The sequence below is a fragment of the Trichosurus vulpecula genome, chromosome 6 (assembly GCF_011100635.1).
Source record: "Trichosurus vulpecula isolate mTriVul1 chromosome 6, mTriVul1.pri, whole genome shotgun sequence".
Classification (NCBI taxonomy): Eukaryota; Metazoa; Chordata; class Mammalia; order Diprotodontia; family Phalangeridae; genus Trichosurus; species Trichosurus vulpecula.
Window position 1 is genome coordinate 245,766,705 of NC_050578.1, and position 26,837 is coordinate 245,793,541.

The 26,837-nt window shown below is 42.9% G+C and overlaps 1 protein-coding gene across 1 annotated transcript; it reads left to right on the top strand.

Moving 5' to 3' along the window:
• Nucleotides 1-26,837, top strand: CAT (catalase). The gene is made up of 13 exons (XM_036763432.1): nucleotides 1-149; nucleotides 11,055-11,226; nucleotides 11,862-11,972; nucleotides 13,223-13,353; nucleotides 14,288-14,392; nucleotides 14,964-15,089; nucleotides 16,277-16,468; nucleotides 16,880-17,032; nucleotides 20,313-20,451; nucleotides 22,884-23,014; nucleotides 23,774-23,881; nucleotides 25,263-25,346; nucleotides 26,103-26,837. Exons 1-13 carry the CDS (start codon nucleotides 84-86, stop codon nucleotides 26,166-26,168), a joined length of 1,584 nt encoding a protein of 527 aa, XP_036619327.1. The 5' UTR covers nucleotides 1-83; the 3' UTR covers nucleotides 26,169-26,837.

Below are 26,837 nucleotides of genomic sequence, written 5' to 3' on the forward strand. Positions count from 1 at the left end.
CAGGCTGCGAGGCAGAACGCGGAGCGCCGTCGCCCAGCTCGCTTTGTGTTTGCGTGTGCTGCCCTTGCACCAGCTCCTTCACCATGGCGGATAACCGAGACAGAGCCAGCGACCAGATGAAGCACTGGAAGGAGGAGCGGAGCGCGCAGGTGCCTACAACCCGCGGGCTCGGGCTGATCCCCTGGCAGAGTCCATGGATGCGAGGAGCGAGGCGGCTAGCAGCTAACGGCCCCGGGCTCTGGCGTCCATGAGGAACAATCCAATGACCTCTGGGGGGCAGGGGGAACGAGCCACCGGAGCCATCCAAGGAAGAGTCCAATGCGGCGGGGGGTGGGGGAGAAATCCATGATCTCGGCCTTCCTGAGCAATGTTCTAGTAACCATGGGGCCGGGCGGGGCCTACAGTCCAGTAGCCTTCCAAAGGAAGGTTCCAGGGGCCTCAGACCGGGGGTTGAATGTCAGTTTGGGAAGCAAATTCCAAAGGAAGGTTCTAATGTCCGCTAACGCAGGGGTGTGTGTGGGAAGTCAATTTCAGGATCCCCAGTGTTCCCAAGGAAAGTTCCAATGCCAGTGACCGGGGCGGGGGCGGGCCGGGAATGTGAAGTCAATTTCAGGATCCTCAGTGTCCCGAAGGAAAGTTCCAATGCCTGCTAACATAGGGCTGTGTGTGGGAAGTCAATTTCAGAATTCTCCTGGTTCCAAAGGAAGTTTCCAATGATGGCTAACGGGGAGTGGGGAGCGGAAATGTGCAATTTCAGGATCCCCAGTGTTCCAAAGGAAGGTTCTAATGCCCACTAAGGGAGGGGCGTGGAATGTCCACTGGGAGGGTGAAGGGGTGCCAGATAGAAAAGGGTGGGACCTAGGTATCTTGGCAAAAACACCCTTATATTCCTAATTAACAACAGGGCTGGGTTGACCTAGCCCCGAGTGTATAGTTGTGAGGTTGCCAACTGGTACAAAGGTCTCAGCTTTGGGGGGAGGAGGAGGCGGTAGAGGAGGAAGGCAGGGAAGCAAGTGAACCTGGCAGGAAGTGAAGCCCTCCACTAGTGGAAGGTGCAGAGAAGCAGATTTCCACTCCTTTTGGAAATTTTGAAACTCTGTGCCAACTCTTTTCACTACTTTAGGCTGCCTTTTTCCATTCAGTTTGGGGGTGAGACCTTTCTAATGATGAAAGCTGTCCAGCTGTCCAGCTGTGGATTGGGCAGCATTGAGAGAGTAGATCACAGATGTCAAGCTAGAAGAAACCTGCAGAGGGGAGTGGGGAATCCAAGCAGGCAATTGAGACCACCATTAGGTGACCCTGTTCAAGCTCACACTGTAATTGTCAGACAGATTTTGAACCCAGGCCTTGTGGATCCAGAGTCTGTGCTCTTTGCCCTGTAGAGCCATTTGTGATGTGAGGGAGGTGATTCTTGGTCAAGAAGGAGTGAAATTAGATGGCCTCTAGGGTTCCTTCTGATCTTGAGATTCTGTATGTACCCAGAGAAATGTACTCTGGGCCTTTGTCATTAGGACTATTTCAACTCTTCCCACCTCCATTCCCCTCTTCTCTTCCCCTGCCCCCCTCCCCATTTATGAAAAGATTTAGCCTGGCACATAGTAGGCTTGTGGACTGACTGATGGAAAGGCTAATCATTCTCTGCTTGGTGTAAATAAGCCATACTCAGCTGCCTCTATCTTGGGGGCAGTTAGACCTAGTGATGGCACTTGAGAGGAAGGATGGGGAACTTAGTGGAAGGAGACATAAGAGTGGGAGATGGTGAAGTGCAGTCCGAGATGGGCTCTGTTCATCCTATCTGACCCGGAAAGAGACTTCCCCAAAATGAGAGGGTAGGACTGGACCATGGCTAAGGGCCCCTCAAGTTCCAAATCCTGCCATCCCAAGAGAGGATTCCCAGATTCCCAACCAGCCTCTGTTGGAGGAAGCATTACCAGGATAGATGTAAGCTGCGAGAATTTCATCCTCTTAAATCTAACAGAGTCTGGCCATCTTCCAGGCAGGTCCTTAGGCTTTATTTTTTAATTTGGATCAATGCATTTAATTGATAGCTTTTCTTTTGACATCACAGTCATCTCTGGCTTCCCCTGCTCACTCCTTCTCCTCCACCAGCTCACACTTATTACAAGGAAAGTCAGTTAGGCAAAAAGCACCTGGCTTATTGACTGGGCCTGGAAAGGAGAACGGTAAAAGTGCTCTCCAATGCCCAGATTGGTCATTGTGACTACTCAGAGCTTGGCTTCCTTTTTGTCATTGTGTTTGTTTGCATGATTGTAGCTGTTGTGTATGCTCTGATTCTGCTCGTCTCCCTCAGTCTCAACTTATGCATGTCTTCCCATGATTCTCCAAACCTTCATATTTGTTATTTTGTACAGTCAAAAAATATTCCATTGCAATTGCGTGCCAGAATTTGTTCAGTCACTCTCCTCTCAACGGACATCAGCTTTGTTTCCTGTTGTTTGATACAGTGAAAAGTGTTGCTATGAATATTTTGTTGTCTGTGGGGCTTTTCTTTCTGTTTGACCTCCCTGAGCCATATGCCTCATCATGAGTTTGGTGGGTCAAAGATTATGGACGGCTTAGTGACCTTTTTCAATAATACCCAAAATTTTCCAGAACGGTTAGACCCAGTCCAACCTTCACCTGCGGTATAGACAAGTGCCTGTCTTCCCCAAGCTCCAACGATATCTGTTACTTCCCTTTCTTATCATGTTTGTCAATTTGCTGAGCAGAAGCAAGTGGAAAACTTAGTTGTCTAAATTGGCCTTTTTAGTCATTAGTGACTTGGAGCCTTTTTTCCATATGGATGTTGTAGAATTTTAAGGGGCATCTGTAAAAGGAAGGGTTTTGACTAGATCAGCATTTCTCAAACTGCTGCAAAGAATCCTAAAATCCTCGTTTTGTTTTTGTTTTAATGAACCTTATGTTGTTAATAAGTATTAGAAGTAACAACGTGAGAGGTTTTGACTACATGGGTCTGCTAAAATTTTGTTTAAATTGAAGGGTACTACCAATGTGAGACAAATGTGAGAGCCCCTGGACTGTGTGATCTCTTCTGCCACTGAGTCCTGTCATGCTGTGGCCTTAGAGATCTCCAGCTTCCCCATTTTACAGAAGGAGAAGCTGAGGTGCCAAGAGGCCAAGCAGTAACTTTCCCAAGGTTGCCAGGACCAGTTCTCATGATTCTCCGCCAGCTCTTACTTCATTGCTCCACACTTCGGGGCCTTTGTTTGCCTGGCCTCTGAATCAGCCAGATAAATAAGGTGTGCTCCTGACTGGTATGGAGATACACCGGCTTTGGCAAACCTATCTGCGCTTGAAACCAGGGTGTGAGCCCAAGTGGAAAGCAGCTCATTGAGCTTCTAACTCATGAACAGATGCTGATGATGTCAGGGGGATTGGGCGCTGTATCAAATACAGTGGGCTATTATTAAACTAATGATAAAGAGATAGACCATCTACATTTTGGGGTGTTCTGTAGCCACTTTCTCTATATTCTTCTTCGTATCCCCTACCACAGTGGTGTCAAATGCAAAGAAAATGGGGCCACAATACCATCCATTAGGATCCCTGCAGGCACATATAATGTAGAGAGCCTCATATTAGCAGTATGTCCTATTGCATTTTTATTTATTTTTCTAAATATTTCCCAGTTACATTTTTGTAAGTTAGGGGACAGCGAGGTGGTACAGTGGATAGAGCCCTGGGCCTGGACTCAGGAGGACATGAGACATTTACTATGTCTATGATACTGGGCAAGTCACTTAACTCTGATTGCTTCCAAAAAAATTACTTTTACTCATATTTTCTGTTTCTCACATCACCATAATTATCCCACGTATCACTCCTTCCTGAGAGCTGTTGTATATAACACATATAACATCACCATAATTATCCCACGTATCACTCCTTCCTGAGAGCTGTTGTATATAACAAATAATATTTTTAGAAAAGGAAAAAAAATTTGTAAAATATGAATTGATCAGTACATTGAAAAAGTCTGAAAACGTGTGTGATGTGTAATACCTGTGAACCTCCCACCTCCATGAAGGGGCAATTTGGGAGGTGTCTTCTCATATCTCTTCATTCAGGGCCTGCTGATCTTTGTAATTTTGTTACATTTACTTTTGATTTTTTGGTGTGTCGTTCTTTCATTTAACTTATTGTAATCATTATCTTTTGTCTTTCGTTCTGATGAATTCACTCTGCATCAGTTCATGGAGATCTTTTTCATCCTTCTCTGTGCTCATCACACACATCATTATGTAGCACAGTAGTATTCCATTACATTCATGTACCACAGTTTTATTTAGCCATTTCCCAACTGATGAACATCTGCTTTGTTTCCAGTTCTTAGCCATCACAAAAAAGTGCTGCTATAAATATTTTTGAGTATATGGGGGCTTTCTTCTTATTACTGGCTTCTTTGCGGTATAAACCCAGTAGTAATGGAGTCTCTGGGTCAGAGAATATGGACGTTTTAGTAGCTTCATTTGCATAATTCCAAATTGCTTTTCAAAGTGGCCGAACCATTCCCCAGCTCCACAAATAATGCATTGGTGTGCCTCTCATTCCACAATCCCTCCATCATTGACTAGGGCCATTTTTTTCTTATCTTTGCCAGTTTGCAGGGTTGAGATGAAACCTCAGGGTCATTTTGATTTACATTTCTCTTATTATTTGGAGCATTTTCTCCCAGTGGTCATGAATACTTTACAATTCTTTTGAGAACTGTTTGTTCACATCCTTTGACTACTTGCCTATTCCCGATTACATTTTAATCCAGTTTGGGGGCATTCTGGAATGATATTACAGGCCTTAGATGTGTTTGGCCCCTCTGCCCTTTGGTACCTACCAGAGGGCCAAGTGCAAGGCTGCATTTCCAGTTTCTTTAGATAAAAACAAAATGAGAATTTTGGCCGTTTCTTAGTACTTAGTATTAAATATAATAAGTAATAGCATCAACTGACTGCTCATCTGGTGAGTTAGAAACTTCACTTCTTGCCTCCTCAGTGAGCTGCTTTGTTGGAATGTGATAAGACTTTTCTGCCTTAGCCTATATCCATTCCTTTCAGTGAATCTTCATGCCGACCCAGTGACGTTAAATATTATATTTAGCAGCTGGGAATGACATTAGGGTAGCACTTATAGTTGTTTAAAAGATTCTTTTTCTTACCTTTCTTACATTTTACTAATAGAAGAGACAGAAATATAAAGTAGCTTCCCATGTATGGCAAAAGGAGCCAATAGCAGAGGTGGAATGACAGAGGCCTGGTTCTCTGCCTTGGGGAACCAAATCCTAATTCAGAGGTGGGGAAGCTGTGGCCTCGAGGCCACATGTGGTCCTCTAGGTCCTCAAGGGTGGTCCTTTGACTGAATTCAGTCCACATATGGTCTCAAAGCTGCAGGTTCCCCACCCCTCTGTCATTACAAAACCTTCATCCACATTAGAAAGTGGTGGTTACCTTAAAAAAATTACAACGAAAAATTTGCTGTTTCCTGTGTTTCCCTTTTTTGGGGGTGACATGGCGACTGGTGTTTTCCCCCATTGGTGATAATGCAGTTCTACACCCGACTTATTTTGGAGGCATTTTCTTTCTTCCTTTATCTGAAGGCATAGACCAGTTTTCAAGGCTGCCACGTGCACTGTATCATGCAGATATTGAATATATTCTTAGTATAGCATTTGGGGAGGAAGAAACCTCTGATTTTATTGGTGGAGGGAAATCCCATTGAATAAATACCCTCAACCAATGTAGATTGGCATCAACGCGGTCACTTAAAGACCTGGGTATTTGTTGTTGAGATTCTCTCTCTCTCTCTCCCTCTCTCCCTCTCTCTCTCTCTCTCCCTCCCTCCCTCCTTCTCTCTCTCTCTCTCTTCCTCTCTCCCTCTCTCTCTCTCTCTCTCTCCCTCCCTCCCTCTCTCTCTCTCTCCCTCCCTCCCTCTCTCTCTCTCTCTCTCTCTCTCTCTCTCTCTCTCTCTCTCCCTCTCTCCCTCTCTCCCTCTCTCCCTCTCTCCTTTCTCTCTCTCTCTCTCTCTCTCTCTCTCTCTCTCTCTCTCTCTCTCTCCCTCTCTCCCTCTGTCCCTCTCTCTCTCTCTCTCTCTCTCTCTCTCTCCCTCTCTCTCTCTCTCCCTCTCCCTCTCCCTCTCCCTCTCTCTCCCTTCCTCCCTCCCTCTCTCTCTCTCTTCCTCTCTCTCCATCCCCCTCCCTGTTCCCCTCCCTCCCTCCCCTAGGCTGGAAGTGCAGCCACAGCTCTCAGGCTGGTCCCAATACTGATTGATCTGCTCACTTTCCAACCTGGCCCATCTCAATCCTTCCCTACTCCGATGGCTGCCTCCTTCTGAGAGCTTGCCATATTGGTAGTGGACTTAGTGCTTAGGACACTGCAGTTCAGAAGCCCTGAGCTCAAGTGGTCCCTCAGCCTCCTCAGAGGTAGGATTACAGGCTTTCCTTTGGCCAATCGCTGCCCCTCTTTCCGGTCCCCCCAAACCGTTCAGGTATTTCATGACTGCTAGGCTGTAGTGCTGCCTCCAGAGAATATGGAAGGCTGCTGACTCTTTCTTCATCACCTGCCCCCAGACTGTGTGGTTATCACATCATCAGTGTGCTTCTTAGCATGGATGGCATCTTGTTACTCTTAGAAGGTCCTACATTTACTGAGTTCTAGTTGAAAGCACCACATTGTCTGTCTTTGGATAGTACTCAATTGGTTCTGCTACTCTCTCCTCCTGGAGAGCTTGCTTCTCTCTTGTCACCATTGACACAGCTCTGTGCCTTTCTCTTGGTGCCACTTTTCATCTCTGTTTCAATCTCTGCGGTCCTTTTCTTTTTCCTCATCTTACTTTTTCTTCTCTCTCAGTTTTTGCAGAACTTCTGGATTTGTGACTTGGTTTCTCTAGCTGTCTTCAGTCAGTGACAGCGTTTCCATCTGATCAGTGAAATGACCAACTGCAGTGTGCCGTGTGTGATCTCTCATTCTTGGCTATCCTCGTTTCTTGGGCTGCTGCTTGGTTGCCACAGGTTTTGTTTTTTTTGCGTAAAAAGTTAAAAACAAAGTCTCAGCATTTTTTGGGTGGGGGGGGGGTCTTTTCATTCAGGATAGCTTGGGTGGCAGGATATCTGACCACTGGGTAATTGGTGCCATTTATAGCATTTCCATCCTTAGTTCACTGTGCCTTTCTACTCTTGATCCATACGTATGAAAGGTGACTGTGACCTGTTTGTCAGAATAGAATTAGACAAGCAAGAAGCAAAGTTACTACATGATTATGGAAGACTTTTGTAAACAGGCTTGGTTAGAGGAGATGGCTGTTTTAGCCTCCTCTTCACATGACTCCAAATTCCTTTTTAGACTGGTTAGCTCTGTCAGCCGTACATTTAGGTTCCTGTTTTTCCACCTCTTCTCCCCTCCCCCCATGTCACTTGTTCCCATTTTTCATTTTTGCCAGTTTTCTAGGTATGAGGTGAAAACTCGGAGTTCTCTTGTTTTGCATTTTCTTGTTATTAGTGATTTGAAGCATTCCTTTGTATGACTTTTAATAGTTTGCAGTTTCTCAATGGCTATGTTTGTCGTGTTAGAAGCTCAGGCATGGCCTACCAAGTTGGAAAAGCTTCAAGTACTGCCCCGGGATGGACTCTCTGTTTACAGGGAACCAGCCTGGCTCAGTGCAGAGGCCCCTCACTGGCCTTGCTGCAGGGGAATGAATTTGGGGGCCTTAGCAACTGTCCGACACTATCCACCTGAGGCCATTATGTGAAGTGCTTTGCAAAGCCCAAAATGTGATTTAAATATCAGCTGTAATTATAATGACTAATCGCGGGGAGATTGTGATCTGTGTGGTTAAATGAAGTAGAAACACCAATGAAATCATGGCTCCTGATGGTATGGAACTATAAGGAAAGGCTTTTAAGTCAGTCGTTTAAAAAAGATGATTCTAAAAGGCCTTATCGTTAACAAATCACAAATATTTACAACCCGCTTCATCATAAATAAAGGGCGGCTAGGTAGTTCAGTAGATAGAAGGCCAAGACTGGAGTCTGGAAGACCTGTGTTCAGATCCAGCCCCAGACGCTTAAGCCTGTTTGCTTCAGTTTTGTCATCTGTCAGTTGAGCTGGAGGAGATGGCAACCCACTCCAGTATCTTTGCCAAGAAGACCCCAAATGGGGTTCACGTAGGGTTGGGCATGACTGAAATGCCTGAACAACAACATCATAAATAAATTATAAATATTTATATCCCTCCTCATCATAAGTAAATTATAAATATTTGCCACCAAAACTTCAAAAATATGGGCTCATGTGGCATCTGGCCTCATTGAAGGCAAACATCATAAGCTATTGTTAACGATAGTGGACTGAAAGAGAGAGGTGATCTTTCTAGCATTTTTTTTTTAGTAGAAAAAAGTCAACCGCCTTGAATACTTGTGGCTGTCTTGCCTAAAGGCAGAGAAAAGAGTCAATGTCTTTTTAAAATCTTCTGGTCCTGTGACTCTGCGATTAAATCATACTAATCTAAGGGGGAATTGATTTCTTTCCTTATAAAGAGGAGGTAACTCTCGCCTCTGAGCACATTATGTGTCAGTCCGTTTAGCCTGAGGGTTACATTGTGCCCTGGGTCCCCTCTATCTTTCACATGATCTGCAGCGATGGCTGTGATCGCTGGACGATTGTTGACTGTTTCAGATTCCCCACCATGTTCTTATGGCTCATGTTCATGTTTAGACAGTAAAGGGCCGTCAGCGCTGCTGTTCCCTCGCTGCTTCTCAGGGAGCTTGACTTGCCCACTTTGAAGGCCGAGGAGGTACAGAGCTATGGGTTTGTGTGACCCAAAGGTGCCATAAGGCAGACTGTAATGGCGGGACCCATATTTACAAGAATTTGTAGTCTTGACTAGAGTCAGATACGGGAAGATTCAGATTCAGTACTATTAATTTATTTTATTCTCCCTCTTTATATATGTATTTTAAATTTTATTGAGATCTTTTGGTTTTTACATCACAGACTTCCTAATATCTTCCCTCTCTCATCACAAAAAAAAAACCAAAAAAACAGTTAAAGCCAATTCCTGGGCAGCTAGGTGATGTAGTGGACAGGGCATCCTCCTGAGTTCAAATCTGACCTCAGACGTTTACTAGCTGTGTGACCCTGGGCAGGTCACTTCACACTGTTTGCCTCAGTTTCCTCATCTGTAAAATGAGCTGGAGAAAGAAATGGCAACCCACTCCAGTATCTGCCAAGAAGATGCCAAATGTGGTCACAAAAAGTCAGGCATGACTGAAAAACCACTGAACAACAACAAAGCCAATTCTGATTAACAAGGTAGACAGCGTTCAGGACCTGTAAGTCCTCCACCACTCTCCAGGGAAGAGAGAAGAGGTATGTTGCATCAACTGCCCCCTGAGCCAATGTTGGTTATTGCCTTTAATTTCACCTTTTTTCTTAACCTCAGTATCACTTTGAAGAAATCAGAAGTTTCATTCCTTTTTAATTATCCTGTTTCCAGTCACATTTCATTCTTTTAGCCACATCGTCCTTATTAGGGCAGCCAGAGGAGACTCATTGTCTTGGTTTGAAAATCTCCTGTAATTCACATAATGATGCTTTTGTTTTCATGATGGTTCAGCCTTTGTGTCAAGAATCCATGGCTGAGATTCACTTTCTTATTTAATTTTTAAAAGGGATTTCCATGTTGCACTTCCCTGTAGTCTCAAAACTACTTTATACATTCATGGGTTAAGCAGGTGCCTTCATTCCTTTTGGCTCTTTGTTTGACAGATTAAACTTTCAGACAGTGATCTGTCTTGCTCAAAAAACGATCTTGTCTTTCCCGCTGCCTGGTTTATTCTTTAAGTTTTTTTCATTCTTAAAAACTTTTTCCATGCTTAGGAAACAGGTTATCACAGTCCAAAAAAGCTTGTTTTCAATTAGCGTAAAATATCTCATTATTCCTTTTTGAGGATGAGATTATTATAGGAAGTATATTTAACTTGAAGAAAGTCAATAAATCACCAGGGCTTTTGTTTGTCAGACTCTAATACTAACCACAGTCATGAATCACTGGTTTGACAAGGCTCAAGTAAAGGGGTTGTTTTGAAATTTGCATTATCCTCATGATGCCGTTCCCTTCAGATCGTCCTCTAATAGTTTCATCGTGGCCTGGAGGGGATGCTGGGTTCTGGATAGCTCTGGCAAGAAACAGAACAGCACGTACCTCCTAGGATGCTTCTGAGGATCAAATGAGATAATATTTATGAAATGCTTACTTAGCACAGTGCTGGCACTTAGTAGGCCTGTAATAAATGCATGTTCTCCTTCCCTTCCTTCACCTCACCCCCAGCCTTGTGACTATGGGAAAGGTACTGGAATCTCTGAGCCTCTGATTTCTTTGACTATAAAATTCAGGTCATAAATACCTATGACATTTGTGTCAGGTGAGATAATGTGTTTGTAAACAGCTTGATGGACCTTAAAGCCCCATATCAATGTCGTTTCTTCACAGTAAGATGCTAGGCATTTATTCATAGCTGACGTCATCAATCAACAAACATTAGAGAGCTACTATGTACCAAATACTGCAGCTACAAATACAAAGAATGACACAATCTCTGCCCACGGGGAGCTTCTGTTTTAGCGGGGTAGACACTAAGGACATAGATGAATAGATTCAGAATACGTAGTAACAAGATGAGATACCAAGTGGTTAAGAACAAGGTAGTTTGGGAGGGAGGGCATCATGACTTTGGATCAGACTGTGACTTCAGGTGGTACTTGAGCTGAGTCTCCAAAGAAGGAGTTACTCAAGACCTCTTTGCTTTGGGCCAAGTGGTTTGACCAGCAGAGATGTTTGCCGAATGTTTCTGAAATACAAATGCAAGTTTTAACAAGCGTCCTGAAAATCAGAGCTGAGCAGGATGTTAGAGATGATACATTTAATAGGTCAGGTAGAAAAAATTGTGGGGAAATGGCCACTGTGGTCATGTAAATTGGAGATGTTAACTAATTACATGTCGTTTTAAGTGTGAATGATTTTTCTATGCCCCTGTTTCTTTTTAGAAACCTGATTCCCTTACCACGGGAGCTGGTATCCCCGTAGGAGACAAGCTTAATGTTCTGACTGTTGGACCTCGGGGGCCCCTTCTTGTTCAAGATGTGGTTTTCACTGATGAAATGGCTCACTTTGACCGGGAGAGAATTCCAGAGAGAGTTGTTCATGCTAAAGGAGCAGGTGAGGTGTGCATTTAGTAATTTTATGCTACCTGGGTTGAGAATGGGCATTCCCAAGCCCTAATTTTATATTTTTGTCTTAATGGTTAGACAGTTTGTCCAATTCTAGCACAGAGACTTTGAATCTCTGCCCTCCGAAGTTTCTGTCGGAAAACTTGCTCATTTACCCCCTCTGTTGGAAAAAACCTGAATTTCATAGTGTAACCCATCTTTCATGCTTTACCTGTCCACTCATCTCATTTTTCATCATGGTTTTTCATTAGGCATTGTGGCATCTCCATTGAGTGACTGCTGCCATTCTGGCCTCTAAGATACCTTTTCTGCTTTCCGCCCCCAGCCGATAATTCTTTCTCTTCTTTTACAAATGCTTTTTTTCCTTTAAGCCCCAGCTCAAGACTTAGCACCTTCATGAAGCTTCCTCCAGCACTTTTTAGATCACATCAACTACTTCCCTGAATTCTGGCTTGGTGCTCCTAGTTCAGCACCTCAGCACGGACACGGTGTCCAGAACATTTATAGATTGTAAGCTCTTGGCGGGCAGGGAGGCCTCCCACTTCTCATAGGTAGGATGAGATAGGGACACAGTCAATACTTGACCAGTCGTTCATAGTGGTGCTCTTTGTGCTTGTCTCGTAGGAGCCTTCGGATATTTTGAAGTCACTCATGATATTACCAGATATTCCAAGGCAAAGGTCTTTGAGCATATTGGGAAAAGGACTCCGATTGCTGTTAGATTCTCTACAGTGGGTAAGTCATTGCTTTTAGTCACCTGAGCACCATTGCTTGGTAAACTGCACTGTCATCATTATTGGCTCCAGCCTCTGACACACACTAGCTGTGTTACCCTGTGTGGATAGAGTGCCAGGCCTAGAGTCAAGAAGACTCATCTTTGTGAGTTCAGATCTGGCCTCAGACACTTGCTAGCTGGGTGACCCTGGGTGAGTCATTTGGCCCGGTTTACCTCAGTTTCCTCATCTGTAAAATGAGCTGGAGAAGGAAATGACAAACCCCTCTGGTATCTCTGCCAAGAAAACCCCAAAGTGGGGTCACAGCTGAAACAGCTGAACAACAGCAGCAGATATTGCCTCGTGCAGAAACAAGCTTCTTGGAGGAAAAAAAAGAGGAGGTTTGGAAATAGAGAAGGATTTAAAAATAACAGAGACTTCCTGATACTTGTTAGCAAACTACTTACATCTTAGCTGCTGGAATCTCGAGTAGTAACACTTAGGGGTAGGGACTTCCTGATCTGTTTTTTTTTTTAAATCTTGGGAATGAGTTGAGAGTTTTTTTACAAGCGCTAGTTTTTACTCCAGAGTTCTAGAGCTAAGATTTTTGGCCTCTTCCCAATTGGTTTTTTGGTTTCCCTTTTATTACTATATAACAAATTTAATTACAAGGCACTTGTGTTTTAACTCTACTTAATATCAAACTCATGATAGGGCAGTTCACTTATTCCTCATATTTTTCCTTAATTTTTCAGTTCCCTTTTAAAGCTTTTTATCTGGAAATTTTGATTCATTGTGAAACTGAAAACACCTTAGTATTAGTCCAAGAAAGTTTTAAAGTTTATCCTTGTGATCCCTTGGGCTTTTATTATGTTCACCATTTTACCTGAATGAAATAAATGAAAGAGCATTTCTTAAGTGTTTACTTTGTGCCATGCTCTGCCTGAGGCACTGGGGACTGAAGACAAACAAGACAGTCCCTGATCCCAAGGAGTCCACATTCCAACTAGGGAGACACATATTTAATACTTTTTACCTTCTTACTTGTCCATTTTCTAGAGTGAATTAACATTATAAGTTAGAGAAGTGATCGTCTAGATAGAGGAGTGGGGAACCTGTGGCCTCGAGGCTGCAGATTCCCTACCCCTGGTAGAACTGTAAGAACTTAATTTACGCCCCCCCACCAAATGGAAGGAGAATGAAGTGTAGGGTTGTTTTGGCCTTCTTGGAAGACTCTGTTCTCTCTAACATCTTTCACGGTGCATCTTCCAGCTGGAGAATCCGGATCGGCAGACACTGTTCGTGACCCTCGAGGTTTTGCTGTGAAATTCTACACCGAAGAGGGGAACTGGGATCTCACAGGAAATAACACTCCCATCTTCTTTATCAGGGACCCACTTCTGGTAGGTGCAATTGTTCTATATCTCCCACTTGAGAAGACTTGCTTCAGAAGGCCAAAGGAAAGAAAGGGGCCTTTGTTCTGAGATTGCCCAGTTATTGTTTGGAAGATCCATTGCAAATGAAGTCTCATGTTGCAAGATCAAGGGAACAAGTGGCATTCTTAGTCTTGAGATTTGATATTGTCATAATAATCATGGCCCCACATGGCAAGCTGCCCTAGTAGGGCTCTGGGACCTTGAGAGGAGGGGTCTCCTCTCTCAGGGCACATAGTGAAGGTGTTGGGTGATGTACTGGGATGCTGGGAGACATACAGGACTTTGTGTGGAATTTAAATAGATGGATTCTCCTACTGTAATTTTTGCTGAGAGGGAGCCTGTAGACAGTTTTGACAATAGCTAGGCACTAGATGGACATAGTAAATAAAACATTTCATTGTAGTTGGTTCAAAATTCTGACTTATTTGAAAAGCATTTTGATGTGAAGGCTGGACAGCTGACCTTGGAGCCAGGAAGACCCAGATTCAAGTCCGGCTTCGTATATGTATTAGCCAGGTGACTCTGGGCACCTCACCTTTCCATGATCAAGCTAACTCTCTGAGAAGGTTCTAACCTACATTGGTTCATCTGGGAGTTCTCTATCTCAGAGGACTCACTGGTCAGTTTCATCCTTCTGTTCCTTTACATTATACCATTTTAGACTGTGAGCTCCTTGAGGGCAGGGAACTCTCTATTGCCCTTTTTTGTGTCCTTTGCCCTTTGTACAGTTCCTGGCCCATAGCAGGTGCTTAATAAATGTTTTTTAACTGACAGGAATCAATATGATTGATTAGATTTGCAGTATATTCTATGACTCAACCCTAGAGCAAATATGAAAAAGAAGCCATAATTTCTATAACCTGATTTTGGATCTTTTCTCCCCACTTTTGTCCCCGTATAGTTTCCATCCTTTATTCATAGCCAGAAGAGGAACCCTCAAACCCACCTTAAAGATCCTGACATGGTTTGGGACTTCTGGAGTCTTCGCCCTGAATCTTTGCATCAGGTAGGAATGGTTGTCTTTTACTGCATTGTAATTGTTCCCCGAGAGGGAGGAATTTACTAATGCTTTCTTTCGTGGGATTTGGGAAATCATTGTGGGAGTGGCCTTTACCTTTTCTCTTAAGGGGCTTCCTCTGATTTCCTGGGAAGAATAATCTATGAAAGATGTGGGGAACCTGCCAGCCTCAAGGCCACATGTGGCCCTGTAGGTCCTCAAGTGTCACCCTTTGTGGCACATGTGGACTTGAGGTCATAGGTTCCCCACCCCTGTTCTATGATTTTTTTTTCTTTAAAGAAACTTTAATCTGCTAATGTAATCAAATTAGAATTATATTAATAGAAGCAACAAATTGATAATCTCATTTATCATGAAGTGTTTAATTGGGTTTGAGGAATGAAAAGGAAAGATGACGTTCCTGTGAATAAATGCTTCTTTTGTGATTTAGGAAATATGTGTGTAATGGGCAGTCTGCCACCACGTACTCCGTATTGTTTGGGCGTTTTGCTATGACTCACTTAGGAATCTGTTTGGCCATTTTGCCTTAAACTGACTTTTCTTCCTTCTTACCTCCCAGGTGGCTTTCTTGTTTAGCGATCGAGGCATTCCGGATGGCCATCGTCACATGAACGGATATGGTTCTCACACCTTTAAACTGGTTAATGCTCAAGGGGAAGCAGTTTACTGCAAATTCCATTACAAGGTGATTCAAAGTTAGTTTTCCTGAGAGAGTCATCAGGATTTTTGAGATCTTTCTTTCAACGCATATATATCGAGTTCCTCTGATGTGCAAAGTTAAAAGCAAATGAATGATTCTCAAGGGTAGAAGCAAAATTCTTTTTTTTTTTTTCTCATAGAATCAAGTTGAATTCTTTGCTTTTGGTAGGCACTAAATCATAAGATTTTAAGGCTGAAAAGAACCTTTTAAATGACCTAGTTCAACCCTCATTTTGCAGCTGGGGAAGCTGAAGCCCAGAAGGAGGAAGGGATTTTTGCCTGGGTGATAAAACTAGCTTATTGAAGACCTGGGCCTAGATTTCAGGTCTCTTGTTACCCAGTCTAAGTGGTCATTTTATAACCTAATATTGCCTCTTATTAATTGGAATATTTTAAAAAGGACCTTTTCTGGATAAGATATTGCTATTCATGACAATCAGTACTAGGCCAGGGGTGGGGAACCTGTGGCTGCATGTGGCCTCAAGGCTGCAGGTTCCCCACCTCTGTTAGGCATTGAGAACCTCAGTTTTATGTAAAAGAAAAAGTCAATTTTAGTCACATTCTGAGCTAATTTGAATATCATAAAATGGAGGCAATGCACTTTTTGTTTAAAACAAATTTGTATTGATATCTTTTTTGATTGATATCTATCTTGTTTTTAGTACTGCTTTTATTTTCCATTGTATTATTCCTTTACCCCCTGCCAGAGAGCTATTAGAATGTACTTTTGTAGCACTTACTGAGAAAAATAAAATTATATGTCAATAAACAGTTATTAAGCTCCTACTATGTGCCAGGCACTGTGCCAAGCACTGGGGATACAAAAGAGTCAAAAGATTGTCCCTAAGTATACTGTGTATATACATATATTTCTTTCACAAATATTTATTAAACGCCTGCTAGAAATGCTTCTCGATATCAATCAGACAAACACAGTTCCTTGGTTGTTCTGAAAATCAGCATTGCCAAATGGTGTTTAATGACCTAATAATGGATTTGAAATCTGGAGATGATGCTACTCAAATATGCTCTCTGTGGGTCGTTTCATTGTCATGAAAATCAGTGAGGGGCCCTTACTCATGACCTCATAGTCTTTTCCTTTGTGGTTTGTTAACTTTTAGACAACTTCGCCCATTAGGCTCCTTCTAAATGCTTCTGTTCTTTCTCTTTTAGACTGACCAAGGGATCAAAAATCTGTCTGTCCAAGAGGCTGGAAGACTCGCTCAGGAAGATCCTGATTATGGCCTGCGGGATCTCTTCAATGCCATTTCTTCCGGCAACTACCCAAGCTGGACATTTTACATCCAGGTCATGACCTTCCAGCAAGCAGAAGCATTTCCATTTAATCCCTTTGACCTCACTAAGGTAAGGCAAATTAAAGACTTAGGTGGCCTAGCACTTCGTCACTCTGTCTTGAATGTGGAAAACGAAAGGCAAATTATGTACTAGCAGCATAGAGGATGGTATTGTCCTAGAATTTTCCCAGAATGTTTCATTCTGGTGTGTAGTTTCATTGCAGGTGCTCCCTGTGCTGATGAGCTATTCCAGATGCTTGGAATCTTCTGTATTTGTCAAGGGCTAAATTTTGTGAAAGACACTGTCTGAATTTGCTATTGCCCAAAGTTTGACCAGCATAGATGGTGGCCTCAAGAATAATTTCCTGGCTTTTATCATTTGACATCTTCACTGACTTTGTAAGATGGGATGGCAGGATTTCAAAAAGTAGTTTTTGCTTTTTTTAGCTTATCTGTCATGTTATGCTTCTCTCATTTCCAGGTCTGGCCTCACAAAGACTATCCTCTCATCCCAGTTGGTAAACTGGTCTTGAATAGGAACCCTGCGAATTATTTCGCAGAGGTGGAACAAATAGCTTTTGACCCAAGTAACATGCCGCCAGGCATTGAAGCAAGCCCTGATAAAATGCTGCAGGTAAGCCTGGTGGGTTTCTGTATTGTTCAGAATTGTTGGTCCCAGACCAACCTTTAAGCCATCCTCACCTTAAGCTTGAGGTTCATGCATGGGAATCTTTTGGGGTAAAATCATCAGTCAATCAATCGGTAACCATTTATTAAGTGCCTACTAAATTGCCAGGCACTGTGCCAAGTGCTGGGGATACAATGAGGCAAAAGACAGTCCCTGTCTCAAGTAACTTACAATCCAATGAAGGAGACCACAGGCAAACAAATGTAAAGAAAAGAAGCCCTAGGTAGGATAATTAGGAAATAATTAAGAGAGAGAGAGAGCTCTGGAATTAGGAGAGGGAGGGGAAGGCTTCCTATAAAAGGTGGGATTTTAGTTGGAACTTAAAAGAGCCCCAGGAGGTCTGGAGTTGGAGTCGAGGAGGAAGGGCATTCCAGACATGGGGGCAGCCAGGAGGAGAGCCAGGGCCGAGAGATAGAGAGCCTTGTTTGTGGAACAGCCAGGTGGCCAGTGTCACTGGACAGAAGAGTACCTGTTATCTACTAGGCCCTTGAACCACCTCACTGACCCACCCTCTTGAATTCCATTTAATAATGAATAGTGTTTAGAGCGAGAGCCCATTAGGGTTTTAAGATTCTGGCATTTCCTTTTTTGAAATGTGTCTCAGAAAAACATTTGCTCTTTAATTTGCCTGGCCCATCCATAGTAGGTGCTTTAACAATGTCGATTGGTTGATCATTCAATGTCAGTCATTGAAGGAGGGCTGGGCAGTTTATTGCCTGGAATTAGTAGGCATCAGGACACCTTGAACAAAGCTCTTCTATTAAGTTAGCATTTTGTTAATGTGGCCCTTCAGTTTTTCCGCCCGTAAACAGGACAGTAGTGATGATACTGCGTTGCCGTTGCTGATGTTTTAAGATGCTCTACTTTTGCCTTAACTAGTGTCTGTATAGTCCTTAATATTGGGTATAGTTGGCATGATTCATGGTGTGAGCCCATACCGCACACTTGTAACATGAGGAGGGAGTTTTAACTGCTTCCTTAGATAAGAATTCAGTGGGAAAAGAACTGGTTAATAAATTACTGCGCAATTATCTATTTTCTTGAGCTGTGCCCTTGAACCAAGGTTTAGCCAGAAGTGAAGTTTTTATAAGCCTACCACGATAACTACCTCTGGCTTTTTTATACAATAATATATTTTAAGATACTGGCTCTTATAATTGAAATTAAATGGCTAGAGAAATAAATCTAAATGTTAAACACTCTTTATGGTACTCCAAAATTTGTCCCCAATCTTTGTTAACATATACCTGAGATTTTACATTTGTTGTAATGAATATGGACATTCTGTTGTGTGTTGTGCTTTGCGAACTTACTGTTATTCCACACTTGTTTTTAATAGCTTTAGAATATCTGGTTATGGCAGTATCCTACAACTTGCTTAATTGTTTTCCTGTTGTTGGATATTTGGACCTTTTCCTATTGTTTTGGAAACTTCCTTCATATGTGAAGTGACCCCTGATACGCCAGGAGGGGTGGTGGGGTGGGAGACTATAGGAGAGGCCGTGGCCTAGCTTTTGTTTATGGAGCGATTGCATTGTTAGCCCTACCCCCAGGAAGAGAGTATTGCCAGACTGGCTCTGGAGCAAAGGAGTCAACCAGGCTCCAAGCCCAGGATAGAGCCTGTGCTGTGCTATTGAAAAAAATCAACCCTAGGTTATTTACATTGGTTTTGGTAAGTGTAGTCAGTTATTGACCCTGTGGAATGGGCAAATATGAGAACAGTTTGTTCCAGCAGCCGTGAGGGTAGCCGAATCAGGTACTGTGGAGCGCTTGGAGCTTGGTCAGACATCACAGACACAAGGTCACGCACACCATCCCAGGCTATCTCCGGTCGTCCTGATTGTTGTCCTGCCACTGGACTTCGATGACTCTGGAAGAGAGAGTGAGGCTGACGACTCTGTGCAACTCTGCCTCACTTAAATCCGATTCATGCAGGAGTCAAGACATCAGCTGTGATGTCTCTGGTCCTCTGAAGATGGAGTATGAACGAGTGGATAGAGCACCGAGCTAGGAGCTAAGCACGGCTGGATTGGAATCCCAATAGTTTAAGTGATTTAATACATGATATTAGGCCAACAAGTCCCCTTTTCCAATGTCAATTCTTTATTCCTTCCCAAAACTGGAAAATGATATCCTGTGGGACAGTTGACTCCTTATCACTATCCTTCTTCTGAAGGAGATGAATCACCTTTAAAAACTTCAGTTAACCAAAATGGTGAAGGAATGAAGTCTTTCTTTTAATCGCCTTTTCTGGTTAATTTAGAATTAAGCAGACCACTCTTGTAATTTCAGCACTCATTATCTTTCTCAAAGGAATAATACCCCAAATAGTTGTATTATTATCATAATTGATTGAAGGTTTGCAAAGGCCTTTTTCTCACCACTGTCCTGTGGACTGGGTTGTCACCCCCATTTTACAAATGAAAGAATTTGGGCCGTAAGGGATGAGAGGGACAGATGGAGTGGGCGCTGGGCTCAGTCTTTGTCTTCTGATTCTCTGGACCAGGGGTGGGGAGCCAGCATCCTCCAGGCCACATGTGGTGCTCCAGGGCCTCAGGTGCGGTCCTACCCCAACCCTAAAGAGGTTTAGATTCAGTCAAAGGGCTGCACTTGAGGACCTAGAGGGCCACAAGTTCCCCACCCCTGGTCCAGACCCTCGCTCTTGCCATGGTGCCTCTCCATTTTCCTGCTGTAGTAAACAGAATATTTTAACTACCATTTAATCCTTTGTGTGCATCGGGTTCATTATTTTAACCAGCAGCGCCATAACTAGTTGGGAATATAGAGCATGTTTGCGATAGAACAGATTTTGTAGTGAAACCTTGGGATTATTTTCTCTTTTGCTGAACTAAATTATCTTATTTTCTAGTCGCCTCTTTCTTTTAAAAGTGGCATGTAGTAAAAAGTCACTGGGGGTTTCAGTGGGGTTTTGGTTATCAGGTCCTTGAAGCTAAACAAATATGGTTTGGCTTTGTTGGTGATTGTGTAAAATAGATTTTAAAGTTAATTTTAACTTGACTTGGAAAACATCATGGGGAATAAATGGCTTTTCAGTGAGGATGATGTCTGTAATAAAGGATAGACCTGGCCCCCAGTGGGTATATGTGGTATTTTTCAGCCACTATTTTATATTTGGTGCTTTATGGCGTTCTCTTTCCTTCTGTTGGTTAAGTATAGTAAGTAAACTTTTACAACTTGAAGTAAACATTCGCGTTCATTATTCTAGGGCCGTCTTTTCGCGTATCCTGACACTCACCGCCACCGTCTAGGACCCAACTATCTTCACCTCCCTGTGAACTGTCCTTACCGAGCTCGAGTGGCCAACTACCAAAGAGATGGACCCATGTGCATGTTTGACAACCAAGGTATCCCCAGGACTCTTTGGTATCCTATGTGAGAAGAAGTTTACTGCGGAATTGGTAGGGTCTCGGGACCTAGATCTGGAAGATGACCTTCAGGAGGCCACTGCATTCAAACCTCTTATTTTCTGAATGAGGAAAATGAGCCCCAGAGGTTGTGGCTCGCACAAGAGCATGCTGGGTAATGAGGAGCAGCCCTCAGATGTGAACCCCAGGCATCCTGGGCATCTCATGCTCTTCCCATGATGCTACTCTCCTTACAACAATCTTGTGAAGTGTGAATTATGTTACATTTGGGCCATTTTGGTTACTAAAAGAGGAAGTCAATTCAGTGAGAAAAAAAAAATCTTTGATTTACTAGCAATTCGTTGAATTTTCCAGTTTGCCACAAGTTGTTCTGATGATTTATGCACAGCTAAATATAGCTAATTACTTTAATCTGCCCTCTTGAATTCTTGAATGTCTTTATAGGAAACTGAGCCCTTCTCTCCCCCTTCCCAACCCCCCCAACATAGAAAACACATGTTCATGATAGGTCGTATGTAACTTTATATGACTTATTATGAATTTAACTTTTAATATCAGCAAAATCATTTAAGTATACTGTGTAACTTTTACATTTGAATAATGCATTTCATGATGCTCTTGTAGATCTGAGAACTCATTGATATTTCCCCATAGGTTTGTCACGTGGGGCCCACCCAGTGTTCTGGGACCTTCCTCTCACATTCTCTTGACAGTGTAAGGATATCAGTGGAGACAGGCTGACTAGTAGTTTTCCCTTTTTTTCAGGGATATGTATTGCCCTTTTGATTAGGTTTGTAAACCCTACTTCTTATGGCCTGTGGTAGGTGCATTCTGTCTCAAGAAATCATTCTTGTATTTTAAGCCATGGCTCAGAAGTTGAAAAACCAAAGTAGGAACCAGCAGTTGGTGTCATTTACATTTCTTTATTTTTAGGAAGGTTGAACATGTTTCAAGTTATTGTTTTCAATGTGTGGTTTTTATTCTATAAATTTTTATATCCCTTTAACTGTTTATTTGGGGTTTGGGTTTTGTTCTCAAATGTTTTTCTTCATCTTTTATGAATTTTAGAAGTTGTTTTGTGTTACATTTGCCATAAATGGTTTTCCCAGCCTATTTTTCTTCTTCTTGTCTTGATTGTATTCTTTATTGTTAGAAATTTTTAATTTTTCAGTAGTTGAGTACCACGTATCTTGTCCCCAGTACTTTGTTCTTTTTGCTTAATGAAAAAGAATTTTGTACCTCCACAATTGACATTAGTATATTGTTCTGTTTTCTTCCATTTTTGTGTATTTTTTTAATGGTTAAGTCTATATTCTAGCTAAAATTTAAAGTGGTACATTGTGTAAAGTCTGTGCCTAAGTCCACTTTTCACTATGTTGCTAACCATTTTTCCCAGCAGTCTTTATTCAATTTATACCATCCACCTAATTTTTCTATACTTTATCTAACTCGGATCTTTTATAAGCATTTGATGTAAAGTCTGAGGTCCGTATTTTGTGACATTTAACTGCTTTAGAGCATGTCCTAAAATCTATGAGTTCAAGGGTACACTCAGCAGCTTCATTGTGATTTTACGCAGTTCTTATCCTAACTGCACCGTTTTATTCTTGTAAAAGCTTTTTTTAAAAAAAATTCATTTAATGTAATTTGTCTATTTTATCTTTCATAAATTCCTCTAAGAATTCTCCCTCTAGCCATAACTGTAATATATAAATTATATATACATACACACGCACATTTACACACACATACATTTATCTCTGTGTGTGTTATATGTGTATGTGTGTGTGTGTGTGTACATATATATATATATATATATATATATATATATGTACACACACACACACACACATATATATAGTTCCCTCTAATCTTTTTATCATGTGACCTTTTATATTTAGGTCACATCCATTTGGAACTTATTGTTAGTATGTGGTGTAACATGGTGGCCTAAACCTATTTTTTTGTTTTTTTGCCAGATTGCTTTCCAATTTTCCCAGCTATTCTTGTCAAATAGAGAGTCCTTCCCTGAGTAGTTTGTGTTCTTGGGGAAGGGCCCTTTCTTAATAAGTAATCCTAGTAAGCATTTAAAAATTTTTTAAAAAAATTTTTTCTTTTTAAATTTTTTCTTTTTTGATTATTTTTTAAAATTCTTTTGTCCTGGTAAGCATTTTTCAGATGCATAATTGGACCTCTCCTGTTCTGTGACTTTGGGCAGGTCAGGGGCTTGGCATCTGGGTTAGATCATTCCAGCTGTTTCATCCATTGACACATTCTCCTCCGTAGTCTCTGGTAACACTTCAGCGTGCATGTTATTGAAATTGACATTAGTAAGAAGGCCCCGGTTCTAGTAGTAGAGTGATGCACGATGGTCGGTTTTCTCTTTTGACCCTATCTTCTGTTCTTCCAAGGTGGGGCTCCCAATTACTACCCTAACAGCTTTGGGGCTCCTGTGGATTATCCCCAGGCTCTGGAGCACCACTATCGCACCTCAGGGGATGTGGAACGCTACAACAGCACCGATGAGGATAATGTCACTCAGGTAATGGCCAGCCACTGCCATCCCCTCCTGATCACTGGGCATTGTGTAGTGAATGCCCTTCGTGGTCTGGCTCTCCTTCCTCCTGAAGCTTCTTGTTGTGACAGAATGAGGTGGAGGCGGGGGGGACTCTTTAGCTGCACCTTGCTCCTTCTTGGGAAATGTTGGAGAGCTGTGCCACCCCCAGGAAGTAGGAGAGCAAGGCCTCTTGTTCAGTGCTGGCCCCCTGCCCTGCGGGACCTGCCACAAGCCAACCGGGCTGTTCAGTGAGACTCGGAGACTCATAGGGGCTTGAGTAGTTAATGCAGCCGTTGGTCTGTTTTCTCCCTTTGTGTGTGTGGGGTGTCTGGGGGTAAAATGCCCCTGGATCCTCATGTCACTGTGCATGCCCCTTCACAGAACAGGAGGGCTGCCTTCCGGATCCCCCAGGGATCCCCCAGGTGGGGAGTGCCCCCTCCTGCCCTCCAGAAGTAAGCTCCTCAAGGGCACGAATGTTTTTTTGGCATTTACAGAGTGTTTTCCATCCATCCTCTCCCTGACCCTCATACTGGGCCTTTGTGGAAGGGACTCCAGGCCTAGCTGCGCCTCCTTCACAGATGAGGCAACTGAGGTTGTCATCTTCCAGGATGGGGCAGGGGCAGGGGAGATCCCAGGTTTCCAGCGCCCACCCTGTCTGTGAGCCCTCAGAAGTCACAAGTTCCATTAGTGTTTGCCTGGGATGAACTGACCCTTTGGCTTCCTGTGTCCTCTTGGTCTCATTAGGTGAGAGCGTTCTACAACCAGGTACTGAACGAGGCGGAGCGCCAGCGCCTGTGTGAGAACATCGCCGGGCACCTGAAGGATGCCCAGCTGTTCATCCAAAAGAAAGCTGTGAGTGACCTTTGTTTAAAGCTGATTCCTACAGCCTGGGGGGCCTCGATTGGGGCTGGGGTGATGAACCAAGGGAGCTGAGGCGGCTTTGTGTTCTGTTACCCAGTGATCAGGAGGCCACCTGGGACTTTGTTCTCCTTTCTCTCCAGTGTTTACAGTGTCTGGGCCACCCCACTGACCCTCAGGCCGATCCTCAAAATGCTGTTATGATTTCACTGAGTTCTTAAAATTGGAGGAATTCTCTCCCACTGTTTTAATTTGGTCGCCGCCCCGTATTGTGCAGGATTCTGAGTCTTGCCTGATAAGAATACAGGCTTGACCACGGATTTCATAAATTGTCATCAGCGGAAGTGTGGTTTCTACCCCTGGATCCCTAAAGAATGTTGGTGGCTAACCCTTTTTTAAGAAGTTAAGTAGAAATTTACTGAGCTGGAGAGAGCTGCACTGCCCCTGGAGGAAGTTAGCTCAGTTAATACTGTTTTCTCAAAGCATTAAAAAAATAACCTTTAATAAAATTCCTGAGGGGAGTGAAGCCCCCTCCTCACTTCTTCTGGTCACTGGTTCTGCTTTGAAATTCGTTGACCATTACTTAACTGATGCAGGCTCCCACACATGTTCTCTCCATGGCTGGTTCCAGAGCTCGGGTTATAGAGAAAGCTGGTCATGCTCTTTGGAGGCCTTTCAGCTCAGCCTCTATTCCTAAGCCTTCTTCACTGCCCTGGGTTAGGGGATGGTGCAGGTCCAGAGATTTAGTCTGAGATGTCTGTGTCTACAACTGACTGCTTAACTATGGGGATCTGACCGCAAGCAGCAGAGTTATCCCTTCCATATTGCAGGGGTGAGGCGTGTGGTGCCGCCAAGATGTAGAAAATCTGCCTAAAATTTTTTTGGCCTTCCCTTGGTGCCAGAGAAGAAATCTGAATTTTTTTTCTTTTTTTTATGGGGTGTTTATAGGACCTTCTTGTAAAATTTGGGTTATTTGGTCATCGGCTCTGTGTCATCCTTCAGGTGTTATCTGAGGCTTCCACAAAACTCCCCGCAAATTCCCATTTAATTTCTTATGACAACCTGTGATATATTGAAACCATGATGGGAAAAGTTGCGATGTGAAAGGGATGAATGTATTGCTTTGTATCTGTCTGTTCCTGGGCCTCTGCAATAAAGAACTCCTCCCACCCCCAGCCTCCCAGGACTGGATTGGGGCTCTTGCTGGGAATGCCTTCATTAGGACTCTGGAGAAATCAGTGCTTCCTCCATCTCCTTATCCATGGGTTTAAGCATGATCTGGAGGCAGTCCTTTTGCCCATTCCTTATTCCTGGGCTAGGGGTTGTATTGTGGAGTGATTTGTGCAGCTTTCAATTTATTTTAATTTGGTTCCAGGTAAAAAACTTCAGTGATGTTGATAGCAGCTTTGGGTCCCGGGTCCAGGCACTCCTGGATAAGTACAATGCTGAGGGACAGAAGGTAAGCGCTGGTATAGTCACAGCATGGTGCCTGACTTGGGTTAGCAGAGTGTAGCCCTAACTTTAGCGACATTGGCCTAAATTTTAGAAGCAACAGCCACTGTCTTGCCCCATAGAGAGGTCATTGATAAGAAAGGAAGGCTTACAAATTCGTTAATTGTAAATGAACTCCAGTTCAAAGCAATTTCTGAATTTCTGTTCATTTTTGCCATTCCATTTGGCATCTCTGTGACTACACATGACAAAAGGATAGGTCCAGCAAGGCCTGAAATGGATGGATGGTCTTGTGGTCAGACATTTTATCACCTTTTCTTGCATCCAGTTTTCTAATGTGGTCGATAGGTCGTGACAGATCAGCCATTCAGAGTATTGGCTTTTAGTAATCCCTCCCTTTCACTGCTGGAGACCAACTGGTGTGATCTTTTAGCTCAGACACTGGCTTTCCTACCGTACTTGGTGAAACAGAGTCCAAACAGGCTAAGTTAGATTTCCATCTATCACAGGGCCAGGCTGAATGTCACTGATCTAGCCACACTTGGACCATGTGATCGTCAATTTAGGATCCAAAGAGCCCTTATCTAACCCACTCAATTCTACAGCTGACCCGGAGAGGTTAACTAATTTGCCCAGGGTCACACACAGTAAGGCACGGGACCTTGGAGGAGAATGTATTATCTTAGTATGGTCATGTCACGAGAGGGAAATACAGCTGCTGCTCTTATGTGTTGCTGTTAATTTGTCTTGCTCTTCCAAGTAGAATGTGATTCGAACCTATACCCAGTCGGCAAATCACTTGTCTGCTAAGGAAAAATCGAATCTCTGAACTCATCGGGAGGATCTCTCCTTGGCTGAAGAATCATATCACAGATGAAGCTACAAGAGGTTAATACTTGGGATCAGTTGCCGCACAATACAATGCATCTGTATGCTAAATGCGCCCGTATAAAGGCCTGATTTTATAAAAAAATAGGCACATTTTGCAACAAATAATGCTTATTACCCATTAATACTTCGGACCCAGGTTTAGTACTTGGGGAAAATAATTTTTCATGTTTGTGTTGGAAGTGAGGGTTCATACAGTGCCTTTTAAAAAGTGTTTGGTATTGACAGTTGATTTCATGTGATGTGATTGGAGGAAAATTATGTAGTAGAATTATCAATTTATCTGATAAAAATTATCTCATGAAATTGATGTCCTCATGTCATCTCATTGCCTCTTAGATAAGAAGAAGAATCATTTTTTGGATGGATCATTTAAAAAAAAATCAGTTTCCTTATAGGGAAAACGTTTTCTGGAGCACTCTTTTCAGGAAATTATTCTGCCACCATCATGTGTGTTTGGTTCATTGTTTCTGCTTGGAAATTGTTATCTTCCGTCCATTTTTACCTTGGAATTATGTTTATATTAATACAGTATTGATTTTTAAAAACAGATTGATTTGTAACCATATTTGCATTTTACAGTAAAATGATCTCTAATTAAGAAAGCAAA